Source organism: Larimichthys crocea, chromosome III (genome assembly GCF_000972845.2).
Source record: "Larimichthys crocea isolate SSNF chromosome III, L_crocea_2.0, whole genome shotgun sequence".
Classification (NCBI taxonomy): domain Eukaryota; kingdom Metazoa; phylum Chordata; class Actinopteri; family Sciaenidae; genus Larimichthys; species Larimichthys crocea.
In genome coordinates this window covers 49659576-49686771 of record NC_040013.1, presented here as the reverse complement: position 1 = coordinate 49686771, position 27196 = coordinate 49659576, and the positions used below count along the sequence as shown (strand labels likewise).

General features: G+C 41.6%; 1 protein-coding gene across 3 annotated transcripts in view; it reads right to left on the bottom strand.

The window, feature by feature from the left end:
* Nucleotides 1-3310: 3310 nt before the first annotated feature.
* Nucleotides 3311-27196, bottom strand: part of top3b (DNA topoisomerase III beta) — a 32153-nt gene continuing 8267 nt past the window's right edge. Inside the window, exons 2-18 of one of the 3 annotated variants that reach the window (XM_019277321.2) lie at nucleotides 26894-27025; nucleotides 25745-25851; nucleotides 25554-25628; nucleotides 23210-23406; nucleotides 22187-22343; nucleotides 21985-22098; nucleotides 20299-20389; nucleotides 20064-20218; nucleotides 19457-19562; nucleotides 18387-18533; nucleotides 16528-16701; nucleotides 14813-14941; nucleotides 14459-14608; nucleotides 13814-13914; nucleotides 5848-6049; nucleotides 4729-4916; nucleotides 3311-3687 (exon numbers count right to left, since the gene is read on the bottom strand). In XM_019277321.2, the coding sequence (XP_019132866.1) occupies nucleotides 3412-3687; nucleotides 4729-4916; nucleotides 5848-6049; nucleotides 13814-13914; nucleotides 14459-14608; nucleotides 14813-14941; nucleotides 16528-16701; nucleotides 18387-18533; nucleotides 19457-19562; nucleotides 20064-20218; nucleotides 20299-20389; nucleotides 21985-22098; nucleotides 22187-22343; nucleotides 23210-23406; nucleotides 25554-25628; nucleotides 25745-25851; nucleotides 26894-27025 (2501 nt within the window). In that variant the 3' untranslated portion in view covers nucleotides 3311-3411. Of the gene's footprint in view, nucleotides 3708-4728; nucleotides 4917-5847; nucleotides 6050-13813; nucleotides 13915-14458; nucleotides 14609-14812; nucleotides 14942-16527; nucleotides 16702-18386; nucleotides 18534-19456; nucleotides 19563-20063; nucleotides 20219-20298; nucleotides 20390-21984; nucleotides 22099-22186; nucleotides 22344-23209; nucleotides 23407-25553; nucleotides 25629-25744; nucleotides 25852-26893; nucleotides 27026-27196 lie in introns of all 3 variants that reach the window. The other 2 variants (XM_019277322.2, XM_027277747.1) reach the window with 2 other exon arrangements.

The following is a 27196-nucleotide window of genomic DNA, read 5'->3' as shown; positions in this document are numbered from 1 at the left end:
CCACTGCGCACCAGACAGGAAATCCGACACAGAATCAACATAATAAACTTCCGCCCCCCTTCAAAATAAAACAATACACAGTTCATGTAGCTTTTTACAACTTCACATCAACGTTACGTCATGACCGGTGGCACCAGGTGATCAAAGATCGATCAAAGGGTCTCAACGAGAGACTAATTGTTGATGTGGAACAACACACAATCATTTATGACACAACAGATGCTTTTTATAATCTCCTCCATGTCGGAGAAGCAAAGTCAGCTGTTTGTTGTTGTTGTTTTCTTTATACACTGTTTATCGCGGGGTCTCGGGTATGTCCAGGATTCTCTCGTGATCTCGCGTGAATACGGCCGGCTCGCTCCGCTTCCGTTCCGCGTCCGGTGTGAGTTGACGCCGGGCAAAGTACCGTTCCGCTTCCGTTCCTTGTTCGGTGTGAGTCCCATGTAAGGCACACTCAAAATTTCTTTAGAAATTTTTCTAGTTATTATTATTCTTCCGCCCTTTTTTTGTCTTGCTACTCCTCCCAGAGTTTTTGTCGCATCAAAACGACCGGCCGGGAATCGATTGCTATGACTTTTCTAAGAGTTTCGGCAAACGGTTTTGCCAAAAATCGCCAAAAAACCACGCCAAAAAATGAATGGGTGTGTATTGCGAGAACTTTTCAGAGCTAGAGTGAGTGATGTCATCGCTAGAGTGGACAGGGAGAGAAAAAGTCGTTGAAAAATAAATTTGTAAACTGCGACTGTGGCCGCAAATGCACAGCTACAGACATGATTATCCCCTCAAACGTAGGAAAATTGGAGGCGGTCGCAGTGATAACACTGTTGTAGCTGTCAGATATGTAGTTTTGGCATGACACGCAAATATGCGGCAGCAACTCCCATCCTCAGCCTCATATACTCCCATGTTAAAAAGGCAGGAAATTTTCTGGAGGAAGGCAGAAGTAACGTTTCTCTCTCTTGCTCCCAAGGGCACATTTCTTCATTTATTGACACAAAACGACTATGTAGACGATCAGGAAGGGCTCACGAGGCCAAAAGTTTTTCCTGTTCGAGAGGAGGTCTCAGCATTTTCTCTCTGTCTCTAAGTGACATTCTAACAGGTGCAGTAACTGCTCCCCTGATTACAGCTGGTCCTGGTTGCTTGGCAACTTCAGCATGCCTGAAGTAGTAGAGGGGCCAGCAGAAGCTGAGCGGCGGCCATTTTAGTAGTTCTTGGCACTTAATTTGAACCTGTCTGTGTAAAATGGCAGACAGAGACAGCAGAGCAAGACATGCTATATAATAATGCATGGGGACGACAGGGCCAGAGTCACACACACTCAAAATTTCTTTAGAAATTTTTCTAGTTCTCAGTTATCATACAGCTGATGTAGCCTTTATATGGTGTACATTAAAATAATGACTCAGTCAAAATGATGCCACAGTCTGACTGGCTCTGAATGGGTCGTCTCTCTCCTGCAGTGTGTTCATTTGAGCTCACGTCTTTTCTTTTTGGCGGAAATGGCCTCAGAAATCACACGACAGCAGACCAGCAGCCATTAGCGTTTCCTCTGCTGACTTCATGTTTTATGATGATGATCGAGTGTTAATACGGCTCAATAACTGGGAACAGAAGGACGCTGGAAGGCTGTTCAGCAACTGTTAACACAGATTCGTACAAGAAGGACATAATTTCCACTTGAGAGGGAGGCATGCTGAAGATACAGAGACACTGCAGATAAACACTGTGCACGCCCAACTTTATTCTCAATTTATGTTGTTAAAACATCGCGTGATTTGACGTGTTCTGGTTATGACACTGTTCTGTTCACTCGTGGTGCAGATGTTAAGCTGTCAGGCACAAATGATTACATCATGGTTACTCGTAACTGGATTCATTTTCCCGAGCAGCAGACGCTGTTTCTTTCTTACCTGGGGATAGCCAGCTGGAACTCTTGTAGTCACGTTACGCCTGAACAAAGTAGCTGCTGAGAGCGCGCCTTGTATCAGACAAAGAGCCACAGAGCACTGAGCTAACAGACAGACAGAGAGAGAGGCGAGCCTGTGCTCTACAGCTGAGGATACACACACTGACGGGCAAAACGCAATCACAGTAAACTACCAAGAACGTTACAAGATCTACGATTTGCTCTACACACTATTGGACCACCTTCCTGTACGCCAACACACATCCCGCCTACTTCTTCCGCTGCAGATTTAAAGGGCCAGACCATAGACATATATACATAGACGCCGCATTGAGCGCTGAATCGTACGTAAACGGCGCCGCCATATTGGTTCGGGCAGATCTGCCCGTAAACTAATACAAGGAAAGGGACTGAACTTCATAAAGCGCCTTTCTACAAAGTTCTTTAAGTTAATGTCTCTTATACACCCATTCACACACACACTAATATATCTGGGAAACAAACAGGCACCAAAAACACGTATGTAACTTTTAAAGTGATGTTATAAATGTTTAATCCTATGTAAGCACCTAACCAACGTATTTATTTTTCTAATGCTGAGTGTTTTTACAGTATACATACCTACATATATATATATATATTTTAAATTATCTATTGTGTGTGTGTGTGTGTGTGTGTGTGTGTGTGCTCTTTATTCAGAAACCCTCTTGTCACATCTACATTTCAGGATCTGGTTATAACCAGATCCACACTATTACACACTATTATATATTAGTGTGTGTGTGAATGGGTGTATAAGAGACATTAACTTAAAGAACTTTGTAGAAAGGCGCTTTATGAAGTTCAGTCCATTTCCTTGTATTAGTTTACCGGCAGATCTGCCCGAACCAATATGGCGGCGCCGTTTACGTATCGAGACCAACGACCAACCCGCTCAATGCGGCGTCTATGTATATATGTCTATGGGCCAGACGACCATTTCTCTGTTTGGACACACGAAATACAAACAGGATGAATGAAGAAAAAAAAATGTGATCATCATTCCAAAACCCAAAAATATTCAGTTTAACAAGAATATTTGTGGCATGCATGGTTGAACAATCAATGAGTAACTAACTTATTGTTATGGTTTTACTTTTGACAAAGAATGACAAATTATATTGAAAATGGAAAATAGATTTAAAGAAAAGGATATGGAAGCACGATTATGCAAATGAACAGAAAAGCATCAACTCAGCTCTTCCTCCTGGGAATGGAATTAAGTTTGTTTGATAAATGGTGCAGATATCTTTGTTGGGTCATTGTTGATACAAGTTTATGCTAAAATGCCCAGAATTTAAGCCCAAATCTCAAAAGTCTGGTACAGAATTGTATTCTATGATAGTGAACAAACAGCAAACCTTTTTTGAAATACATATTCTACAGTTTAATAAAACACGTAAAATGTCCTTTGACATACATATACACCTTTATACTATGTGTTAGGCAACTAAGAGCAGGTGCTATACAAAGTAAGCTGCCAAGGCAGCCATTTTGTCTTTTGGTTTTTTAGGATTCCCACGGCGTCCCCTGCCTCGTCCCAGTCCACCTCGTCTAGCACCCCCACCCCTGCCGTGCCTCATAGTTGCATGTTTAAGCTCCACCAGATCCTGGAAGATCAGATCACAGAAAACACAGCCAGTGTGTTGGGTGTCACCGGCAGGAAGAGGAGTGCGGGTCTTGTTGAAGTCCACCGCAACAAGAGAGGCATCGCAGGCGTCGCAGCTCTCCTGAGCAACCTACAGGAAGAGAGAGAAACCTTGGAAACAGCACGAAGGATCAAGAGGTGGTCTGAAATGATAAAACCTTGCTGCAGAGGAAACAGTATCACTGCAGACCTTTGATTCTGTCAAACTGCCAACAGGGACTTGACTAATAACAGCACCAGGTAATAACTACTACTAACAGCTTACAGTGTTAATACCTGCCAGACTTGCTGTGGCTTTGTTTGAAGGATACTCCCGCTTTTTAAAACTAAACATATCTATCAGTGTTCCCTCCACTTAAGAAATAGATCAAACCTCAGCTTTACAACAGCAGATCATGTATTCTACAGCACACACATTTCTAACATAGTTTAGTTTTCTGTCATGTCAGTCAGTCCACACTGACATGTCTTAACTATTTCACAAAATAATTTGGTACATTCATGGTCCCCAAAGAATGATTCCTCCGATATGTCCTGTAGCACTACTGTGAGGCTGATGTTTTTGGCTTTTGAGTGAAATATTTCCAAATTTGGATGGATTACCATGAAATATGATATATATCCACAAAGTCCAAAATATGAATCACCAACAGTAAGTCAGAGTTATCAATTATCCTGCAACATTGAATGAATTCACAACATGTACAAAATACCAGATGCTGCTGAAAACACCATTTCCTGTTTAACTGACATTTGATAAAAACTACAGTGACTAGCTGTTTTAAGAAATGATTCAGGCTTTTTAAAACTACAACACTATGTGAGGCATTTTAAAGATGCACATCTTCAGTACGAACCAGCCGACAGAGTAGGGAAGACATATACGAAACAGAATTTAACACAGCAAAACATTTCACATTAAAGCAGCCCTGGCTAAATTTAAGCAGGTGAAATAACTTCTAACAGAGTAATTCATATGTGGTTAAAAGCCCCATAATCAGAAAATGATCTGCTCAGATGGCTGGGATGAAAGATAGATCACTCAGTTTGTGCTGTTCTGGGCATATAAAGCCTATTTACACAGTGTATGTGACATTGTGCCATATATTGTACATCTGGATTATTTTCTTACCTGCACTCTGTGTGCATGTTCAAAGAAGTGCACCACCACGTTGCACTTATTACAGGCCATCCTCCATTTTGGACCAGAGGTGGGATCCAGCACCAAAACCCCACTATCACACTCCACACACTGCCCAATGCCAAAAGAGTTGAAAGAGTGCTGACAGGATGGATGGGTACATTCATTACATCCCATACCTAGAAAAGCAGAAATGAAAAGAAGGGGGTCAGAAGGCTTTAAAGACCAGAAGCCAGATTAGCTAAGAAAATGATATTGTTGGTCATGTTCATATTCAGGTTTAATGACCACAAACGATACTAAATTATTCACAAATGTTAAAGTAATCAAACGTGGTGTTCCGATATGAGGATAGCGTGTGTTTTTGGTTATATGGAGGCCTATATGTAATTCACATTATTTCCTGTTTAGTCTACACAATGTTTACAATGCCTACACTCATCTCAGATGAACTAATGGAAAGTGGAACAGTGTGCTGTCCACTCTCCAAATTTTTCTATGATTTTAAAAATCATGAAAGTCAACTCCTCCAGGCTAAAGAGGAAGAGGGCCATTGAGATTGTTTCAAAAGCCAGCATCTGTGATGATGAGAGTGTATTAGTGCCCATGGCATGATTCTGGAGCATGGTCTTTTTCAGGGACTTCCTCCTATGGAAATGTGTGGTGCATTATTAAGCTCAAAATACAACAATGGAGATCCTGGACTGCTGAGCAAAAGTTGTATCAAGCAAGGACGGAAAAATGTCACTGAAGTCACTTTCATGACTTCAATAATGCTTAGTGAGTGAAAAGAAGACGGCACTAAACATGATCCTGTTTGAATAGATTGTAGGCATCAAATTTACAATTAGTGTTTCTTTTTTTTGTTACAAAAAACAAGAAAGTTTGAACAGTTTGAATATTAAATATCTTGTTTTTGTAGTGTTTAACTGATTATAAAAAGAAAATGGCAAAGACTGAAAAATCACATAGTTTATCATAGGTTAGCAGACGCATTAAAAAGTAATAATGACTAAGTAACGACTGGTTTCACTGTCAGGGTCAGGCTGCAGCTAAATACCTACTATATTGATCACAAGAATTAAGAATGAAGTTAATGCTCACACTTACCTTTCTTCATGTCCCTGAAAGGTGGATTGCTGAAGCAGTATGGACACAAGGGGTAGCTCTTGCCCCGGGCCCCAGAAGTCCACAGCACAAGTTCAAAGTCATCCAGTGGACAGCGAAGCTCTTTGTACAGCTTGATGGCTCCATTCTGGGGAAGACTGTAGGTCTCGTCACAGTGGGAGCAGTGGAGCCTGCTGGGCTTGGCCTGCAGACACATGCATGGATCAGATGTCAGGATCAGATCAAGGGCATCCTATACAGTTATACAGTTCAAACAAAAAGGGGTGAACTCTCATCAAGTCCTCACTGATGATTGCTGACGACACCATCTTGTATTCATGTAAGGCCTATGTTTTACAAAGCAGAATGTTTAGAATACACTGAAATATACTGAATATACTGAAAAGGTCACACCAGAACAAATGTTCATTTTAATACACTCAATTATTTTAATACACTGTGCACAGCATGGTGGCTCAGTGATCAGTGCCATTGCCTCACAGCAAACAGTTGTTCTGTCTGTGCCATCAAAAACATGTATGTTAGGTTAATGCTCCTGTCAGTGCTCTGTCATAGAAGCAGAGCTGGTTAAGTGTTAGAGAACAAATTTACAATATCAGTCAATAAATGAAAACCTCACTTGTGCAACCGACAACAATACACATGCTAATTAGATGATACTTAATTCATCCCACAACCCAAATTATTTTGTTACAGCAGCAAGGTGTAATATACACTATAGAAGTACAGAAAAGAATAAAAATAGTAAAGACAAAAAACAACAACAGACCAAAGAATCCTTCAGCCTATACAGTAAATAAGAAACTAATAAACAACAATAGGCAAACAGACAGGCAACTGACAAGTGTACAGATGGAGGTGGAAATGGCAAGATATAAATAATATTGCAAAGGTAGAGTCATGATGAATTTACAATGTAAAGCATGACTAATATTGATTTTCTTCTTTCTCACATTCATCAACTTCCCTGAAGATCAAGTCAGCAGCAGCTGCTCCCACTCTCTCTTTGCTGCTTCATTCTCTCTTCAATCAGAAGTTGGGTCGATGTAGCTTAACAATTTTTTTTTTTTGTTGTAGTTAAGAACTGTTTTTTATTGAACCGTAGCGAGTGAGACATACAGCAGAATCAGTACATCTTTTTAAACATGCCTTTAGCATTATTAATCTGTGCAGTAGACAACTCAAGTAACACTATATCATGAAAATAAGTCAACCATCTCCTAGTACTAAGATCGTGAGGTGGTAGCCATCTCTGCACTAGGAGCTTTTTGGCAGTGTGAGGCCGCTCAATAACAGTTTACGCTGTTTTTCACTTATATGCAAGTCCAGGTGCTTATTTCCAGTCTGTACATTCATGTTGTGCCATAGAGGGACATCATTATGCCACGTGCCAAGTTCCCCTTCAGGTCCCTCTCAACAATCCTAAAATTTCTAACTGTGTTGGCAATAATGGGGACATAGTGCAACATTATTACATTACATTACATTACATTTCATTGCATTTAGCAGACGCTTTTATCCAAAGCGACTTACAGAGGAGGACATAAGCTGAGAAAGGTGTAAAGGAGCACAGACTAGTTGTTAGTTTTGTTAGGCAGGGAAGCATTCTCGAAACAGAAAGGTTTTTACAAGTTTTTTAAAGGTCGAAAGGGATGTTGCTGTTCTAGTAGCCATTGGTAGGTCATTCCACCATTTGGGGACGACCACAGAGAAGAGTTTAGAGTGACCTCGCTTTGCGAGAGGCGAGGGTACAACTAGACGGTTTGTATGAGCGGAGCGTAGCGCCCTGGTCGGGACGTGAGCCTTTAGTAAGATGCTGAGATAGGCAGGGGCAGATCCTGAGATGGTTTTGTAGGCTAGCGTCAGAGCTTTGTGTTTAATTCTGGAGGCAGCCAGTGCAGGTCGCTGAAGAGTGGGGTGACATGTGACCTTTTAGGTTGATTGAAAACCAGTCGCACTGCGGCATTCTGGACCATTTGCAAAGGTTTGATCGCGCAAGCAGGTAGGCCAGCCAAGAGCGAGTTGCAGTAATCGAGGCGGGAGCTGACTGTAGCCTGTATCAGGAGCTGAGCGGCATATTGGGTCAGGTACGGTCTGATTTTTCTAATATTGTACAATGCATAGCGAGATGACCTCGCTACGGAGGAAATGTGCTCAGAGAGAGAAAGACGATCATCAAGTACGACGCCCAGGTTTTCAGCAGCATGGTTAGGGGTAATAGTGACAGTACCAATTTTCAGGTTGAAGTCATAGCAGATTGACTCATGGGCAGGGATGACCAGGAGTTCGGTTTTTGACAGATTAAGCTGGAGATGGTGGTCTTTCATCCAAGTCGACAGATCAGAAAGACAGACGGAGATGCGTGCGGAGACCGTGGTGTCGTCCGGCTGGAACGACAGGTATAGCTGTGTGTCATCGGCACAGCAGTGGTAGGAGAAGCCGTGTGAGCGGATAACATGGGACAGCGAGGTGGTGTAGATGGCAAACAGAAGGGGACCCAGCACCGACCCCTGCGGCACCCCTGTGGAGAGGGTATGAGTCGATGACAGACGACCTTGCCAAGACACATTAAAGGAGCGTCCAGCGAGGTAGGACTCAAGCCAGGAGTGGGCAGAGCCTGTAATGCCCATGTTAGCGAGTGTGGCTAGGAGTATGTCGTGATTGACTGTATCGAAGGCAGCCGATAAGTCGAGAAGGTAAATGGTAAATGCACTGTACTTATATAGCGCCTTTCTAGTCTTCCGACCACTCAAAGCGCTCTACACTACATATCTCATTCACCCCATTCACACACATTCATACACTGATGGCATTGGCTACCGTGCAAGGTGCCAACTGCTCATCAGTTTAAAGATTTTAAGCATTCATACGCATTCATACACCGATGGCACGGCCTTCGGGAGCAACTTGGGGTTCAGTATCTTGCCCAAGGACACTTCGGCATGCAGACCGGGGAGCCGGGGGATCGAACCGCTGATCATCTGATTAGGACAACCCGCTCTGCCTGTGAGCCACAGGATGAGTACCAATGATTGCCCTCATGCTCTGGCTGTTTTTAAGGCTTCTGAGACAGATAGTAAGGCTGTTTCGGTGGAGTGGCCACTTCTGAAACCCGATTGTTTTGGGTCAAGTAGGTGGTGATGGGTGAGGAAGTCAGTGACTTGTTTAGAGACCGCCCTCTCAATGGTTTTCGAGAGGAAGGGAAGCAGTGACACCGGCCGATAATTTTCAACCAAGGCGGGGTTAAGCGTAGTCTTTTTCAGTAATGGCGTAATTCTGGCTTGTTTGAAGGCCGCTGGAAATACGCCTGAGGACAGTGAGGCATTAATCATGGATGTGATCGGTGGGACTACCGTAGGAGCGATATCTTGTAGGAGTTTAGAGGGGATGGGGTCCAGCGGGCAGGTGGTGGGTCGGTTGTTAATGATCAGTTTGGATACCTCGTCTTCTGAGAGAGGGGTGAACGAGGAGAGAGTTGCGCTGTTGTCTCGGGCGGGTAGCAGGTTGTGACCGGGGGGGATCACAAAATTGTTTGCTGATAATTGCCACCTTGTCTGTGAAGAAGGAGGCAAAGCTGTCAGCAGTGAGGTTGGTGGCAGGTGGGGGTGGGGGAGGATTGAGCAGCGATTTGAAGGTGGAGAAGAGTTTCCGTGAGTCAGTTGTGCTGCTGATTTTCTTGTTGTAATATTCCATTTTAGCAGTCGTGACAGATGAAGAGAATGACGCTAGGAGAGATTGGAAGGCTTCTAGGTCAGCAGGGTTTTTGGATTTGTGCCATTTCCGTTCTGCAGCTCTGAGTGCTGTACGTGACGAGCAGATGGCATCAGTCAACCATGGGCGGGGCTGAGTGGAGCGTGCTGGTTTGCTAGAAAGAGGGCACAGGGTATCTAGGCATGCGGTTAGTGTGGAACTGAGAGATTCTGTGGCTGCATTGACATCTAGCGGAGAGAAACTGTTGGGAGAGGGAAGGGCTGTAGCTACGACTGAGACGAAGTGGGTGGCAGACAAGTTGCGGAGATTGCGTCGAGAGGTGGTCATGGGTTGAGGGTTGGTAGGTAGTTTTGGGAGGGAAACCATGAAGTGGATGAAGAAGTGGTCCGAGGTATGTAATGGTGTGACCATTATGTCATCAGTTTTGCAGTTTTTGGTAAGGACTAGATCCAGTTGATTGCCGTAGAGTCGTCACGATACCAAAATGAGTAACCACGATACTATACCAGACAAAGTATCGCGGTTCCGGGTATTATCGCGATACTGCAGCCTTTTTTTATTATTATTATTTTTATAAACTGCAATATATTTGTACAAGTTAGTTTGAAACAACGACGTTTGTTTTTTAAGCAAAATTAGTGTTGCCACTGACAAAGACGCCACGGCAGACTCGCTGCTCGGGCCTGCGTCTGGGCAAGACAGAACTTTAGCTTGTTGTTTGTTTTGAAGCGAGTTTCTATCGAAGCGGAGCTGTCTTCCCGGAGTTCGTTCTTGCCGGCAGAAACACACGAACAGCCAATCAGCTAACAGACGGGCGGACCCAGCGTGTGGAAACAGCCTATCATATCCCTGGACGTCACCAGTAACAGGCAAACAGCCAATCATTCAGAAGCTGTGTAGTTCGGTTGCGGTTCCACGTTGGTTTGTTTACAAAGGAGTAGCATGCAGTGAGAAGCCGGGAGGAGAGCAGAGGCGGCCGCTATGTAGCGGAGACTGGCACCGGTAGTATAGTAATCCACGGTAGGACCGTCGTGTAAAATTTGTAGTATAGTAGCGACGGTTATGATTTGGCACCGCTGGGTACCGGGTATACCGTGGGTATCGTGCAACTCTAGATTGCCGTTTTTGTGAGTTGGGGGAGTACTGACTAGTTGCATGTCAAATGAGTTGATGAGGGATAGAAAGTCTGTGGCGTAAGCTTTGCCTAGATGGATGTTGAAATCACAGAGGACCAGCAGCGGGCACTCTAGTTCAGGGATTGAGGACAGTAGCGTGTCTAACTCATTGACGAAGTCACCCAGAGGTCCAGGAGGACGGTAGATGACGATCACTGAGCATTTGACTGGAGCTATGACTTTGATTGCATGGTGTTCAAATGAGCAGTAGTTGGTGTTGAGGAGCAGGGGAGCATAGTTCCATTTGTTGTTAACCAGGACCCCAGTTCCTCCTCCTCACTTGGAGAGACGGGGGGTATGGGAGAAGGAGTGAGCTGCGGAGAGTGCTGCCCGAGTGGCGGTGTTTTCTGTTTTAAGCCAGGTTTCGGTGAGGGCCAGTAGGTCCAGGGATAGACTGCTGGCATAAGCCGGGATAAAGTCCACCTTGTTGACAGCGGATTGGCAGTTCCATAGGCCAACAGAGAAGGTACAGTATTTATCTTGTTTATTTTATGCCAGAAGATAAAATGTCCTCCACTCTCCTAGAGTGAACTAGGTTGTTCTCTAAAGATTTCCATGAGACACATGAGTGACCATCAAGCCAGGCCATGACAGGACATAGCTGGAAGGATTGGTGGTACACTTTGAAATTTGGGAGGGTGAGCCCGCCCTGCTCTTTGGGTCTCTGTAGCACAGAACAGTTTATCAATTTTAGTCCAGTAGTCTGGAGAGGGAGATAGCGGAATCATCATACTCAAGAAATTAATGCGAGGCAAAACATTAATTTTAATCACAGATATATGCGCCTGCAATGAGGCAGGTAGCCTGGCTACTTGTACCAACGCAAGATTACGTTTAACATCCTTATGAATTTTTTCATAGTTGCTCTTCACTATTTTTTGGAGCGAAGGGTATATTTGTATGCCCAAGTATGTGATTTGAGTTACTAAGGGAATCGGGCTTCCTTGGCAGCTCCGTTTAGCAAGATCAGAGCCGATTTTGTCCAATTGATCTTAAATTCTGACTGCTGTTTAAAATCCTCAAAGGCCGCTAATAAAGAGTTAACTAAGAGTTTTCTATGTCCGTCATATATATGAGGATCCGCGAAAGCTGAGGATCCGCGAAAGCTGACAGGGTATGAGATGTCTGTCTTATTCGGATAGGGGACATGACCGAATTTTGCCTAAAGGTGCTGTGTAAACTGTTCGAGAGAAAGAATAAACAGGCTCGGGGAGAGGCCGCAGCCCTGTCTTGTGCCACAGAAAATGGGAAAGGGTCTAGAATTCGATCCATTTGTGATGACCATAGCTGATGGCTTTGCATACAGAACTTGTACCATCTTGATAAAAGCTTCACCAAGTTGAAATTTTAGCAAATACAGCCCACAAAAACCCTCGAACCTGTAAAAGGCTTTGGCAGCGTCAAGTGACAGAATAGCACACGGCGCCTGAATCTGTTTAGATCAGGGATGGGCAACTGGCGGCCCGGGGGCTGCACACAGCCCGCGCCCTCACTCGAAGTGGCCCTTAAATTAATTTTTGAAAATTATAAAAATGTACTTAATCAGTTGTAATTACACAGTTGGCCACTAGATAGCGCCTCCAATGCAGACACCGCCTTGTGCATGCTTCTTCTGCGGGAGAGACGTCCAGATATGCCTAAGAGCGAAGGAAAACGAAAACTTGACCGAGAAAATCGTGTGTTTCAGGTGAAATGGGAAGAAGACTATCTGTTTACAGAATTTAAAGAAAAACATATGTGCTTAGTATGCTTAGAGATGGTATCTGCCATGAAAGATTTCAATTTAGGTCACCACTACAACACGTTGCACAAAGCTAAATACAAGAAATATGCTGGAGCTGCAAGGGCTGCTATAGTAGCTGACCTCAAATCAAAAGTACACAAACAACAGGTACTTTTTACCAGAGTCACAACCACACAGGAGTCTGCACTTAAGGCATCTTTGAGGTATATGGTAATTTATACGAGAAAGCACATGGAGCAATCTAAACACGTGAGTTTCTCTCTTATGTAGCACCAGTGGACGTCATCAAAGGTGACCTTGTGGTTTCCACCAGAAGACTCCACTTAACAGTTACACGCAACCCACTAAGCATGTATTTAAATACAATGACAATGACCAAAAGATCTGCAGCCTCATAAGTCATTCATGAATTCATGAAAAGTGGTTCTGTCATCAGATGGAAATGGTAATAAGGAAGCATGTCCTTGAAAAACATGTGATTGTGATGATGTGTATGAAAGACGTTAAAGCAACATTGTGTAACTTTTGTAAACTTGTAAATTTGAAAATACATTTTTAAAGATTTAAATCAAATCAAATAAGTTCTCACACACCACCAACTATTTCACCGATTTTGGTGAAACTGGATCATATTTTATGGAGAAAATGTTTTCTGGTTTTCCCTCTGATGTCCTCCAGGTCTCTGTGATTTACAGAGTTTATGATGGACAGTGAAGTAAACTGCTGCTGCTGTTGGCTAATGTTAGCTCAGTTTGTCAGCCAGGGGCCCCAGACTATGAGCTCAGAGCACTGGAGGAGTGTTAGTGTTTGTATCACTGGCGTTTTGGACGACTAGGAGGAGGAATGGTAAATGGACTGTACTTATATTTCTCCTTTCTAGTTTTCCGACCACTCAAAGTGCTTTTACAATACGTATCTCACTCGCCCATTCACACACATTCACACACTGATGGCATTGGCTGCCATGCAAGGTGCTAACTGCTCATCAGTCAGGAGCTAACCATTCATTCACATTCACACACTGATGGCACAGCCTTCAGAAGCAATTTGGGGTTCAGTATCTTGTCCAAGGACACTTCAACATGCAGATAGGAGGGGACTGAACCAGGGATCGAACCACCGGCAGCTGTGGCTCTACCTCTGAGCCACAGTTGGTGAGACCTTGGTGAAGTAAAAGGCTGAAAGACAGACGCCGAGATGGGCTGACTTCTGCTGGACGAGTCAGTAATATTAGATTAGATTAGATTAATAGATTAGATTAATTTCTTGCTGCTTGCTTTCTTTAAATTCTAGCAGTAGTTTTGACCGTTCAGCTAACCTGTATGTACTTCATGAAGCGATGGCACTTGCCACAACGGGACAGAGGCTTCCCAGTGGCAGCAATGGGTGAAAAGGAGACCTCCATCAACTCATCCATGCCTGTAAAACACAACCGACATGAGGACAGGAGCTGGATAGGAATGAACCAAACTGTACCATACAGAATGTCTGAATATTTCTTATCTTTGATAAATCTTTTTTTTTCCTATAAAAACATCATAATTTACTAATGATTTAAAGAGTCCAAAACCTAAAGAAAAGCAGCAAAGTCTCCCATTTGAGAGGTTAAAACTGTCAAATGTTTTTCTTTTTTTTTCTCAATGACTTAAACAATTATTCTCTTATCAAAGTAGTTGATATTGTTAAATTGTCTGCCTATCAACTCATTGTTGCAGCATTCTATTGTGTGGCAACCAAGTTATTCATGTTATGTGATGACCTGCTAATAGCTACTAGAGCCATAAGATTTTTGCCAGTACTACTTGTCATGACAACAGTAGTCACAAACAAGTTGTATTTATTACCTATGTTAAAAAAAACTACTTGTATTAGATTTCAGTTGAAATCCTTGTTATAAATCATGAGCGTTTCTGCGGACAACTCCTTAAAGGAGCTTGTGACACTGTGCTCACTGTGTACTTACTGGTGATGGAATCCACGAAGTAATGAAACTTCCTCTTGAAGATATCTAGTGTGTGCTGCAGGACCTGCTGATAGTTGGCCTTACCTAACGCGATAAGGTTCAGCTGCTTCTCCACAGCACTGCGTATGGTGGGCAGCACCAGCTCTGCATCTGTGAAACAAACACAAACATGCCTCATTTATTTTAATGAAATGGACCCATTCTGTGTGGCTTCATTTGCCAAAGGATTGACTGACTACCTGCATCACTTGACATGGTGTCCAAAGATGAGTTATGAGCAATATTCTAGAAACTTGCCATCAATGGATAACTACAAAGAAGAAGAGAAGGTAAAATAATATAAAAGCAAATGACCTGTCTTGTAGTAGCCATGCACCAGGACAATGCCCAGATTGGTTGGCTTCAATTTACGCCCATTCTCAACTGTCACATAGTTTCTCTGACAGATGTTGTTTATGTGAACAGGGATGCTGGCGTCAGTACCTGGAGGGGGACAGACAGAAACCAACATGTGAAATACTGTCATTACTATCCCTCAACAGATCAATGCTGGCATGCAGGTCCAGCCAAAGCTCTTTCAAAAACACTGGTCACATTCACCTATTCATTCACGCACGCGCGCACACACACACATCAGAAACAAATTGTGGGGTTTTTTTGTGTTTTGTTTTTTTTCCTCAATTTTTCAGTAGTTTGCTCAAGGACAATCAAGGAGCCAGGATTCAAACCAGCAACCCTCCAATTATTAGACGACTGACAGCCACAACAGGTCTTAAAAAAAGACCAGCCTCAAGAAGTGATGCTATTTTACATAAGCAAAGGCCATAAAAAGATCTGATCAGAGAATGGAATGTGAGAATAAGGCCAATAGAGGACTGTCTGAGTGATGACAGGCTGTCTGTGTTTTGTTGCATGCTGATTCTAAATTGGACCAAAGCATAAAAATATGAAGATATCCTAACCATAAATGTAGTCTTAAGACTTAGACAGTTTGTTGAAAATTTTGATGCAAGGGTCTGAATCTATCTTCTGGATGCATGTCTAGAACCAAAAAAAGAAAATCAATGGGCCTTAACCCTCCAAAGCCCGTTAAACCTCTGAAGCCCATTAAACCTCTGAAGCCTGTTAAGCCTCTGAAGCCTGTTAAGCCTCTGATGCCCGTTAAGCCTCTGATGCCCATTTAAAATCCTAACGTTAATACTCTTTTGCACATAAATGTGTGCATAAAAACATCAAGCTAGAAAAATCACTTTTTTCCCCCCTTTCTTTTTTTCTTTTTTAAACCAGCATCAGTCCTAATCATACATATAAAATATTAATGATTTTTTATTTTTAAACCCTTGAATTGCCAAGTTTTTGTCATGATGCACCTTTATTTTATGGTTTAAAAAACACAAAAAAAATTATTTTCAATATACTTCATACAAACTGGATTATTTATGGTTTGATTATTACATCTTGGTGTATGTGAAAGATTAGCAGCAATATTTATTCAAATGAAGCGGAGAAATGAGAATTGACATGTTTTATACTTTGTATTTGAGTAGGACCAAAAATAGTGTTTTGAATAGGTTTCAATGTGCACATTTATTTGCAAAGGAGTAACAACAGGTCTATTTTAGTCCACGTTGTTTACAATAGGCTAAAAATAAAAAAATACATAATTTGAGAACACATTTAGCTCAGTTGGTAGAGCAGCATGTACAAAGGCTCAGCCCTTGCTGCGGAAGCAACCTCAGGTTTCGTCTCAACCAATTCCTGAAAAAGAAAAAAAAAAAAGAGAAAGAAAAAAGAAAAAAATATATACCTTATAGGGCACATCAAGCTATCCACTGGACAATGGCCCAACAATTTCTTACAGAACTCTTGTACATTAAATAATGTAGACGACTACTTGATCTGACACGATGCAGGTTTGGAGATAATTTTATAGTTATTTATAGTTTTTATAGTTAATTTTAAAGCTGCACTGATCAATATCTTTATATTGAACAATGGATTAAATTAAAAAACATATTATAATAATAATATAAAAACAATGATGTTAAACAGGCAGTGCTGAGTTATACCAATGCCATGTTTCTCCATGAGAGTGATGAGTTCAGCTTCAGTCAGGTAGTCTGGGGGGCTGGTCTGCTTTTCCACCAGCTTGATCTCATCTACTGTGAAAGTGTCTCCAAGATCACAAGCTGGCATTGCCTCTTCCATAGGAATGCCCTGCCAAGGCATCACTGCTGTGTAACCTGTGGATAGAATATACAGTTTGAAAGGATTGGGTTGCACCAGCTATTCATAAATCCATCTCTAAGTTTGTCTAACTACTAGCTTGTTTTCACCATTAAAACTTCAAGACTGTCTTAGACAGTTGGTTGCGAACAAACATCTGTAAACAGGGAGTCACTGTAGCACAACAAATGACACACTGAACTTAAATGCCAATTCTTGGTATTCAGAGGTTACTTTGTGTTATGTATATGCATGCATGGTGAAATATATGTGTTTCAGAGTTAGTTACTATGTAAGTAGTAAGTCGAATGTTGGGTCACAGGTGATGCCATGTTTCATGTTCCATATTTTGTCTTTTTCTCTTCAGCACATGTACATGGATGTGGGAAGCAGGGGTACTAATGGGGCTGCAGCAGCCACTAAAAACAATATAATAAAAAAAACAGCTGATAAACACCACAAATACTACACGCCCCAAATAAGACAAAGAGAATGTTTTTAACCAAGAACGGTGTTATTGTCAGCATATTCTAGTCTGGAGACACAGATGTCTGTTTAAGGCAGCAATAGGTCTCTTCGACCCTGGCCACCACAGTGTTGAGATAGACTGGCACCTACTGTTCTCAATCAAAGCCAAACAACTAATACGGCTGAGGACCTCAAGGTCCACACGTGACCTCGTGTAACCTAAGGTACACAAGGACAGAAGAGTTGACACAAGTTAAAACTGGTATTTGATTATGAAGCCTGATGTTCCTCTACAGTTCTGTGGTTTATCAGTGAAGTTTATAAACTAGGGATGCACCGAAATGAAAATTTTCCGCTGAAACCGAAACCAAATAAAAATTAATTGGTTGGCCGAATACTGAAACCGAATATGAAATGCGGTTGTAAAATTTTTCACTATTTTTTTTACTATTGCATAAATAGCCTAGAATAAATTTGTAGACATGTTTTTTCAAAGAACGTAAATGTTTATTTAATATCCTTCAAATATTCCAGTAGAATTTTCAGTTAGTATAATTATTATTTCATTTATGTTGTTTTAATCACTGTTAAATTGTTCTTGAAAGAAATACTATTTAGTTTTATTATATTTCCAGTGAATTTCCATTTTTCCCACGTTCATGAATGCATCATAGTCATTCCGACGGTCATTGAACATGTGTGAGACGCCGTAATGTAGAGAGAAGTATATAGCTTCGCTAAAGAGCAGTGTATGATGTATTTCTTGCCTGTGTTTTTCCTATATCCTGCATCGTGGGTTTATTGTGTGTGAATGAGAAAAGAATCAGCAACCCTGGCCAGATCACCGCGCACGGTGTTTCATTGCATCAATTGTGTCACGCCACTATTCGGCCACTTCACTGAAAGCCGAAATGCACTTTTGGGCCATTTTCGGCCGCAAATTTTCGCTGACCGAATTTTCGGTGCATCCCTAGTATAAACTATACTGCCAACAGACAAATCTGCCTCAAATCCACTTTGATACCTGGTCTCTATCATCACTGCATTGCATTACTATAAGCTATGATGAACTGGCTATGGATTGGTAATGTAAAATGCTTTGGTAATGTAAAGTTACCCTGGCCACTCAAATGAATACAAAAAAAATGAATATTGTGCAGAGTTTATGATGCAAAGTGTCTACTGCAGCTTAGTACTGAAGAATCAAGCTGATTATGTGACCAGCTGGCTTTACCTGCTGATATCAGAGTTTTGCCACTACATGAGAAGGCCTCTGTGCCAATGATGAATTCTATAGTGGTCTGTAGGTACTTGCAGTCCTGACTCACGGTGGCAATGAAATGGCGTGTAATATACTCGTAAAGCCGCCAGCCATCACTTCCTGTGGAATAGCAAAAGAGAAGGACTACGGGTTAGATGCTGAACATGAAGGAGTCTATGTTAGAGTATAAAGGTTGTTATGGGAACTATTTCTGTGGTACAAAGATGTTCCACCAAAAACAGTTTCCAGCGAGGCCTGTGGATTATCCTGAGTAACCTTACCTAGCCAGAGATACCTTCTGTTAAAACACTAAACAATTTTTAATCACACACTTTTATGAGTTGGCTAAAAGTTTAAAAAACACACTCCTTCATTCATTCTTGTAAAAAAACGAGACATCATATACCAGGGGTTGGCAACCTGTGGCTCTTTTGATGACTGCATCTGGCTCGCAGACAGGGGTAAAAGTAATCCGTTACTGGTCCGGTACTGCGTACCACTAAAACATTCAGAAGCCGTACACAGTAGCAGGAAGATGGGAGAGCGGCTGCCTGCCAATTCTGCCGAAGAGTAAGTAGTTGTGTTTCATGTTATTTTGTTCAGTTTTAACGATACAGAAAGCTCGGAAAAGAAACTGCTTATGAGCTAACGACCGGAGAGTTCACTCAGCAGTATGTGAGTGCGCATGCACGTCTAAATCCGAAACACAGCGGTTGCTATGGGGATCGGTCCATGATCGGGACCATGCAGCACCAGAAGTTGCATTAATGTTAAGAAGTATTTTATTTACTATTGGTTAGCTAACATTATTACAAAGAATAAATTCAGAGACTTATTATACTCTAAAATTGTTGGTCTTACTTAAAAATGCATGCATTTATTTGTATTCAGTGTTATATGGATATACATTTTAAAATATGTGGCTTTCATGGCTCTCTCAGCCAAAAAGGTTCCCAGCCCATGTCATATACGATAATGGCTACTTTGAGAGCTGAGGTCTTGCCTCACTTTTTGATGATGGTAATATTAGTTGTGTGACTCACCCAATTCCACCTCTGAGGCAGCACGCATGGGAGTGATGGGTGGATGGTCTCCAGCATCAGTTCCTTTCCTGGGTCGGTTTAATCCAGTTGAAAGCAGAGTCTTCACCTGATGGAGGTGAAAGTAAAAGATATTTTTAGAAACATCCTTTTATGTATCCATATTAAGTCTGTGAGCAGAAATTCAGAAAATCTCTTTATGTATGTATTTGGGACAGCTGTGGCTGGGAGGTAGAGCAGGTCGTCCACTAATCAGAAGATCGGCGGATCAATCCCCGGTTCGATCCTCTCCAGTCTGCATGTCGAAGTGTCCTTGGGCAAGATACTGAACTCCAAAGTCCTGAAGGCTGTGCCATCGGTGTGTGAATGTGTATGAATGGTTAGCTCCTCAAACTGATGAGCAGTTGGCACCTTGCATGGCAGCCAATGCCATCAGTGTATGAATGTGTGTGAATAGGTGAATGAGATATGTACTGTAAAGTGCTTTGAGTGGTCAGAAGACTAGGAAGGTTCTATATAAGTACAGTCCATTTACCATTTATACACTGCTGGCCTTGAATGCATCAGCATAAACCATTACATGAATCCTTGACCCCATAGTGGCCCTCACCTCTTCAGCCCAGATGGGATTGTTGGTCTGCTGCTGCAGCGCTCCCTTCAGGTCAAAGTTTTCTGGGTAGTGGGTTGTCTCAGTACGTGGGTAGCTGATGTAGCCCTGTGTATACAGGCGCTCTGCTATTTGCATGGTATGCTGGGGACCAATGCCTGGGGACAATGAAAAGTCACAAAGGTTGAATGCACACAGTCTCATTAATTTTATTACCTAGAGGAACATGTGAACATACCTAAGGCAGAGCTGGCCACTCTCAACATCTCCACTGTGTTCAGGGCCTGGGGCCTCTGCTTGGCCTTCTCTTTTTTACTCACTGACTCCACCTGTATTGAAAGAGAGGTCAGCTGCAGTGAGCTACAGTTCTGGTTCACTGGGACTAGGGTGATTTGGTGATTTGAAGTATAGGAAACATACTGGTACTTCAAAATCCATTTAGACATTCTAGTCTATTCTGTTAATATACACTGTATACTGTATATATTTTGAAAGATATATCAGCTGATTTTCATTGATGCAGAGGTTTCTTTAAAAAGGCCCAGTGTGTCAGATTTAGTGTACAGACAATGTACAGAGTATGGCAGAAATTGAAAGTAATATTAGGTAATATAGGTTGTTTTTTTCAATATATAATAATATATAATAATAATAACCAGAAAGTTGTTATGTTTTGTTAGAATGAGCCTTTTATATCTACAGTGGTCCTCCTATATTGAATCCACAAGGTTTCTACTGTAGAACAGACAAGAACATTGGCTCTAGACTGTAGTTTCTCCTTCACGTTAGGAAGGTGAGGGTGAGAGGGCTGCAATCAGCAATCACATCACTAGATGCCTTGCTGTTTTACTTACGTATAGTGTAGAATTAACTTGTCAGTGGTCTCAGGCAGATTATGTAATGGAGACTTTCTAAATTGCCTCAAATATATCAAACATGTTGCAAACGTAAAGGACACATATAGCTCTTCATCCCTCCCCCTGCATGGACGCTCAGATCACAAACTTCGTCTATCTGCTTCTGGTTTACTGAGCGAGAATGGTGTGAGGAGGCCAGTGAAGCACTGAGAGACTGTTTTAAAACCACCGACTGGGAAGTGCTCTGCAGCGAGGACAGGGAGGGTCTGACCAGCTGTACTAAACCTATCATCTTCTGTACAGAGAACACTGTGCCTACCAGGCACAACAACAAACCCTGGGTGACATCAGCTCTCCCAGCTTTCTTTGCACATTTTCAACCTGAGCCTCAGTCTGGGGAGAGTTCTGCTCAGTAGTGGTTCCAGTACCAAAAACTGTGATGGTCATGTTTTTGACTTTTCAGTGCTTTACACACAGCCATCACCGCTAACGGGGAATCAACTACCAACTGTGAATTGTGTCTGATGTAGTGATTTGCAGTATGGAGGCCCCACAGGGTATGGTGCTCCCGACTTCTCCCTTCCACCTGTATGCATCAGACTTCAGACACAACACTGACTGCTGTCACCTGCAGGCCAAGAGGTCCAGCTCTGTCCTGGACTGCCCCCTGGACTCCATAGAGGAAGTGGGGGAGAGGAGGATGCGGACATCCACCATGAACAACTCCACCATGTGAAAAGGAACACTTTTTATTTTTTATTGTTTCTATTTCAAGTCTCAAGTGCCAGTATCTTTCTATACATTTCTTATTTATGAGTATTTTCCTTATCCAACTTGTGTATTGTGAACTGTTGTAACAAGTGAATTTACCCAGTGTGGGATCATTAGAGTCTATCCTAGATTATCTTATTTCTTTCTTTCTTTCTTTCAAAGAAATATATCAGGCCGGCTGTTTAATGTTCTAGTGGATGCTTCCCAGTAGAAATGGACACTGGTTATATTTTCTGCTGGTAAACAAGGTTACTACATTATGTTATGAAAAAAATAAATAAAAGAAATATAAATACCTGGGCCTCCCTGGATGTCTTGGCCAGGTTGACAAACATCTGACCCACCTCCCTGTCGAAGACTCTCACCCTGTTCCAATCCAGTGTCAGCGGACTATCCTTTCCCTTGAAAACCTGACAAAATTACCAAAACATGTCTATTATTGTAACATGGAAAGAAGAGATCATTGATACTGTGTCATGGTGAGTGAAGGGGATTTACCTTTGCCTGGAGGATCCAGTAAGTCTCTGGTTTAAAGGACTGGATCTTGTCATGGCGTTCCACACAGAAGCCTAGTGTTGGGGTCTGGCATGGTCCAAATGAGATCAAGGAGGAGTCTAGATTGCCATATTTGCCCTGGAAATACTTGGTCTGGAACCTGAATATAAATATGTGAATATATTTGCTTTTGATTATATTTATCCTTAAATCTTATTATATAATTGTTTTGTTTTTATGCAGTTCTGACTACACAAACCTAATGCTTTATACAGTGATAATGATAATCATACAAACCAGTTCTTAGTCACATGTCACATAAAAGTCCCGGTGTTCTCTCTCTCAGCAGCAACAGTACACAGTGAAACATGAAGCTGCTCTGTAGTATTTTCAGTTCAGGTTCATTAGGCGCTCATCTCAATCAAACATACACTTTATGGCTGCTACCCTTACATTATGTTCCATGTTTATGTATTGCATTAACATCCTGGATTTCTTGTTTCCACAGTCTTAAATATAATTCTTTCATCTGGACTTCTGTGAGAAAAGTCAGAATAAATGTGAATTTAGCTTTTATTTGATGTTTTCCGTGATTTCAAAATCTCACATAGTACATCACGCGGATGGCTACATATAGAGTAAACGCAGGAGAGAAAAAATATTCTGAATCAAGTTTCCTATATCTTTAATTTGTACATAGGTTTGTGATGTTGTGCTCTGACCTCTGTATCAAGAGCCCAGGTATTCAGGTCAACACCAGCTGATAACAAACAAAATATTTCATTAACTTACACTTGAAATGTGTAGAAAACACATTTCCAGTAATTCAGGCTAGTAGTGGTATTAGTGGTTTATTTTTTGACAGGGGATTACAATGATCTTTGCCCTACAGCTAGTGGGTCCCTTTGACTCAAGGATGTTTTAGTTAGATGTTTGTCAAAAGTCTAAGAATGATTTTCCTTTTTTTCAAATTCTGAAGAAATACCATGCATCAAAGCCAGTGTGTGTCTGTCGAGAGCGACGTACCGGGTGAAGGCACAGCCAATGCGCAGATCCAGCTCCTGACGTGCATCCACTGACAGGGCTTCATTGCGATTGGGCTCTCCCAGGCGATTCATTGCATTCCAGATGTCAGTGTCAGTAATGGAGCTGAACTTGGCACGGTAAACACTCTGCTCCCTGATATTCCCCTTGTTCATCACTGGCTGGATGGCATCCAGTACCTGGAAGGATTTAGAAGTATTGACTGAGCAGCAGCTAAATATAAATAACTGTTTCAGGGACAGTAATCACTTTCCATATCAATGTCATCATCAGGGTAACCTTACATTTAATTAAAACACAGCTGCACTGCTCTCTGCGAGTGGAAAGGTGTAAGACTCTAAAGAGTTTGATCAGCTGGGTATCACAAATACAGTGGTCCCTCGTTTATCGCGGGGGATACGTTCTAAAAATAACCTGCAATAGACGAAATCCGCGAAGTAATCAGCTTTATTTTTTACAATTATTATACATGTTTTAAGGCCGTAAAACCCCTAACCACACACTTTTATACACTTTTCTCAGACAGGCATTAACATTTTCTCACATTTCTCTCTTATTTAAACACTCTCAAAGTTCAAACTTTCGCAGATTTAACAAAAATAAGTACAATAATGTATTAGTAAATGAAACCGTATTTCACAGTTCCTCTGACGGTGCCGCTCCGCTGTAACGGCTTTTTCCTCTGAAGGCCTTGGTGCAGGTGTTTTTTTCCGAGTGCAGAACATACAATGCATTTTGTACAGTACTCCCTTAGCTAATCAGGACGCCGAACACAATGCGCGTTCATACTGTACAGTACGCTGTAAAAAAAACCCTGCAAAATTATAAAAAAATCTGCGAAACAGCGAGGCCGTGAAAAGTGAACCGTGTTATAGTGAGGGACAACTGTATAACAGAGAGAACACCTGACCACAGACAGCTGCTGCAGTGTTGGCTGCGGCCAGGTGTGCTCTGTTATATTTGTGATACCAACTGTGATGCGGCACTGTAGTGCAACAGTACTTTACTGCTGCAAAGGATGTAGAAAATGTATTCTAGATTATTAGACGGACTGCAAAGTAGGGCTGCACGATATGGCCTGTAACCAATATCTCGATATTTTTAAGCTATATCGCGATACACGATATATATCTCGATATTTTTGTTGTTGTTGTTTTGTACTCTTTTTATAGCATTTTAACACTTGTCATATTTTTTAATGAATTCTTAATGCATTTCATAATGTAAATATGAGCTTTAAAGTAGTGGTAATGCATTTCATAATGTAAATATGAGCTTTAAAGTAGTGGAGGATCATACTTGGCTTATGAGACACTGTTTTAAATCAAATTTTAACCATTCTTCATATTTTATAAATAAACCTTTAATAAATTTAACACCCACGTCTTATTTTGAAAACCGGAAGTGTCCACACGCTGCAGTAAGCTAGCGCTGACTTTCCCAGTTTTCTCAAAGTTTTTGCCATAAAGTCGGCAATAAGGGCGCACTTGAAAATATTGGAGCAGCTGACGTGACCACGCGAAAACGAGAGACGGCTGGCGTGACCGCAGTTGCTTTTCTTCGGAACCAAGTCGTCCGTCTCCATCTTCAATGAACTCGCTCGGGCTCTTCACTTCTCTCCTCACCTGATACAAAAAGTACGCATGTGCGCAGGGGATTTTTCTGGGTGGGCGGGGCAGTGTGCTGTGTGCTGTGAGGAGCACCAGGAGTGACACAGGTAAAACTCTGAGAATTAAATGCAGACGGCTTAAAACATTTACGTGACAAGTACTCGATGGTCGCGATATAGTCATTTCATACATCTCACGTAGAACAAGCCGCGATAAATCGAGTATATTCGATATATCGCCCACCCCTACTGCAAAGGGTAAACATATTTCCTTCTTTGTAGACTAATGACAAACTGGCAAACACCTTATACTGTATTGAATATGGCCAGTTAGGGATATAGAGTGGTTGTGTCTCTATTCTGAGGGCATACGAACCAGAGAGGAGAGTCTCTTGAGAACTGAGGTGGCATCATGTCATGACAAGTGTATTAATAAATACTCCATTCTCCTTGGCCAAGCTTTAATAAACCTTTCAGCATAAGACATCTTTGACATTCTCCTCAACAAACTTCATTTCAGCTCTATGGAGCATGTCAGCCTCTCACTAGCCAGTGCTCTCACTAGTTGTTTTCAACTTGAACAAAATGATTTATTATTAAAGACCTTTCACACCGGTGTGCTGATTAGACCTGCTCAGGAAAATGTTGTGCAAAGCTCTGCCAGGATTGAAGTCACCAATGAGAATGACAGAAGAATAATAGGTTGTAATGAATTACCTCAAAACAGATGTTCTCGCCTTCTTTATCGCAGTCCAACCATAAAACCACATAGTCACACCCTCTGGCTTCAACCTGAGAAGCACCAAAGATACAAGGCATGACACACTGACCTTCAGCTGACTGTACAGATCGCAGTAACCATCAGTGTCTTGTGAAAAACAATTACTGTGCCGACCTCTAAAACCTACCTGGAGGAACTTGACCATGTTGAGTTTGGGGTTGGCCTCCTTCTTTTCTGTGGGAGCTTTGCTAAATAGTTCTGCAGGGTCCACCTTATCCCAGTTGTTGTATTTCCCTTGAAAAAGAATAGTTTTAGTAAGAAATTAAGATAAATCATAGTCAAGAGTTTGAACACTGTAGGTGAAACCCACATCAAGCCAAATCTAGGTGTAAAAGGTGTTTTGTAGTTATATAAAGCCAGACATAATCAAACATCCAATTAAGAGGTTTAAGAAAGGAAAGAAAATCACAATTAAGGATTTTTTTTCCTAAACTCTGTTTATCCAGTGAGTAAGACAAAACTTCACAGCTGTGTGTTACACTTCCTCACTGTAATCTGTAAACTGCATTGTTAATGTATTACCCTCAGTTAAAGTTCTTACCATATTATGACATGAATGCAGACTGCACATTGAGGAAACAGAACGCTCATTTTAGATTGCTACATTCTTCTGCAGCTCTTCATCCAACCAATTCACAACTGTAAACTATCAGTAAAATGTCAAAACCTATTCAAGTGATATTTTATGGTAATGTTAGCTAATTAGGAAAAGAATTGTCAACACTTCTGGTTTCACAGTAAAGGTCTACCAGCATTCAAGTCTGTGTCTTTCTTTGCACCTGTAACCAGACGTAGACTAGAGTACATTGGTGCATCACTCACTCATCAGGTGAGAAATGAAACCACCAGAAGTCAGCAAAGAATTTGAAGTTGCTATTTAATGCATCAAAATTCAAACAGAAAACTTTATGTGGCTGGTCAGTTATGCCAGGAGCCTAGAACAATCAGACAAATCATATGTCTGGATAAAAATCTACACAAATCAAAAGGGTGTGGAAGTTTATGCCGTTTTATACTTTACTACACTGACTGAGCTAAAAACAGTAGGTCTTACACACTGTATTTCAGTCCAATGAACTGTTTTGTAAGAAATACAAACAGAATGTCTTTATTGTATTCCAGACAGCATATATTTATTCAAACTGTTATGCGAGTTATACATTATGATTTTTTCTTCCTCCACATGTGAGGTACATGTCTACATTTTTAGCATTGCAAGGAAATGCCTTGAATTAAAGTAAAGGGGTTACCCTGGAATAATATGAATGATACCCACCGATGAAATCCAGACTCATCACATGTCCACAAACAGATGTCATCTTAAAGCGTACAGTTTGACCCTGGAAGCTGCCGTTGTACTCATGCACTGCGCATGCTCCATTGAGCCCTTTGCGACTTGTACAACTTCCTGAAGGCCAAAGAGAACAGATAAGGTACATTTAAAAAGGTTTAGGATGTATGACCACTGACCAAAAGGGCATTCAAAACATTTCAATACCAATGGTTGTACTGAAGTATGAACATGAATACAATGGCTTAAACATCAGAAATCAATAGCAGGCAAATCATAATGTTCGAT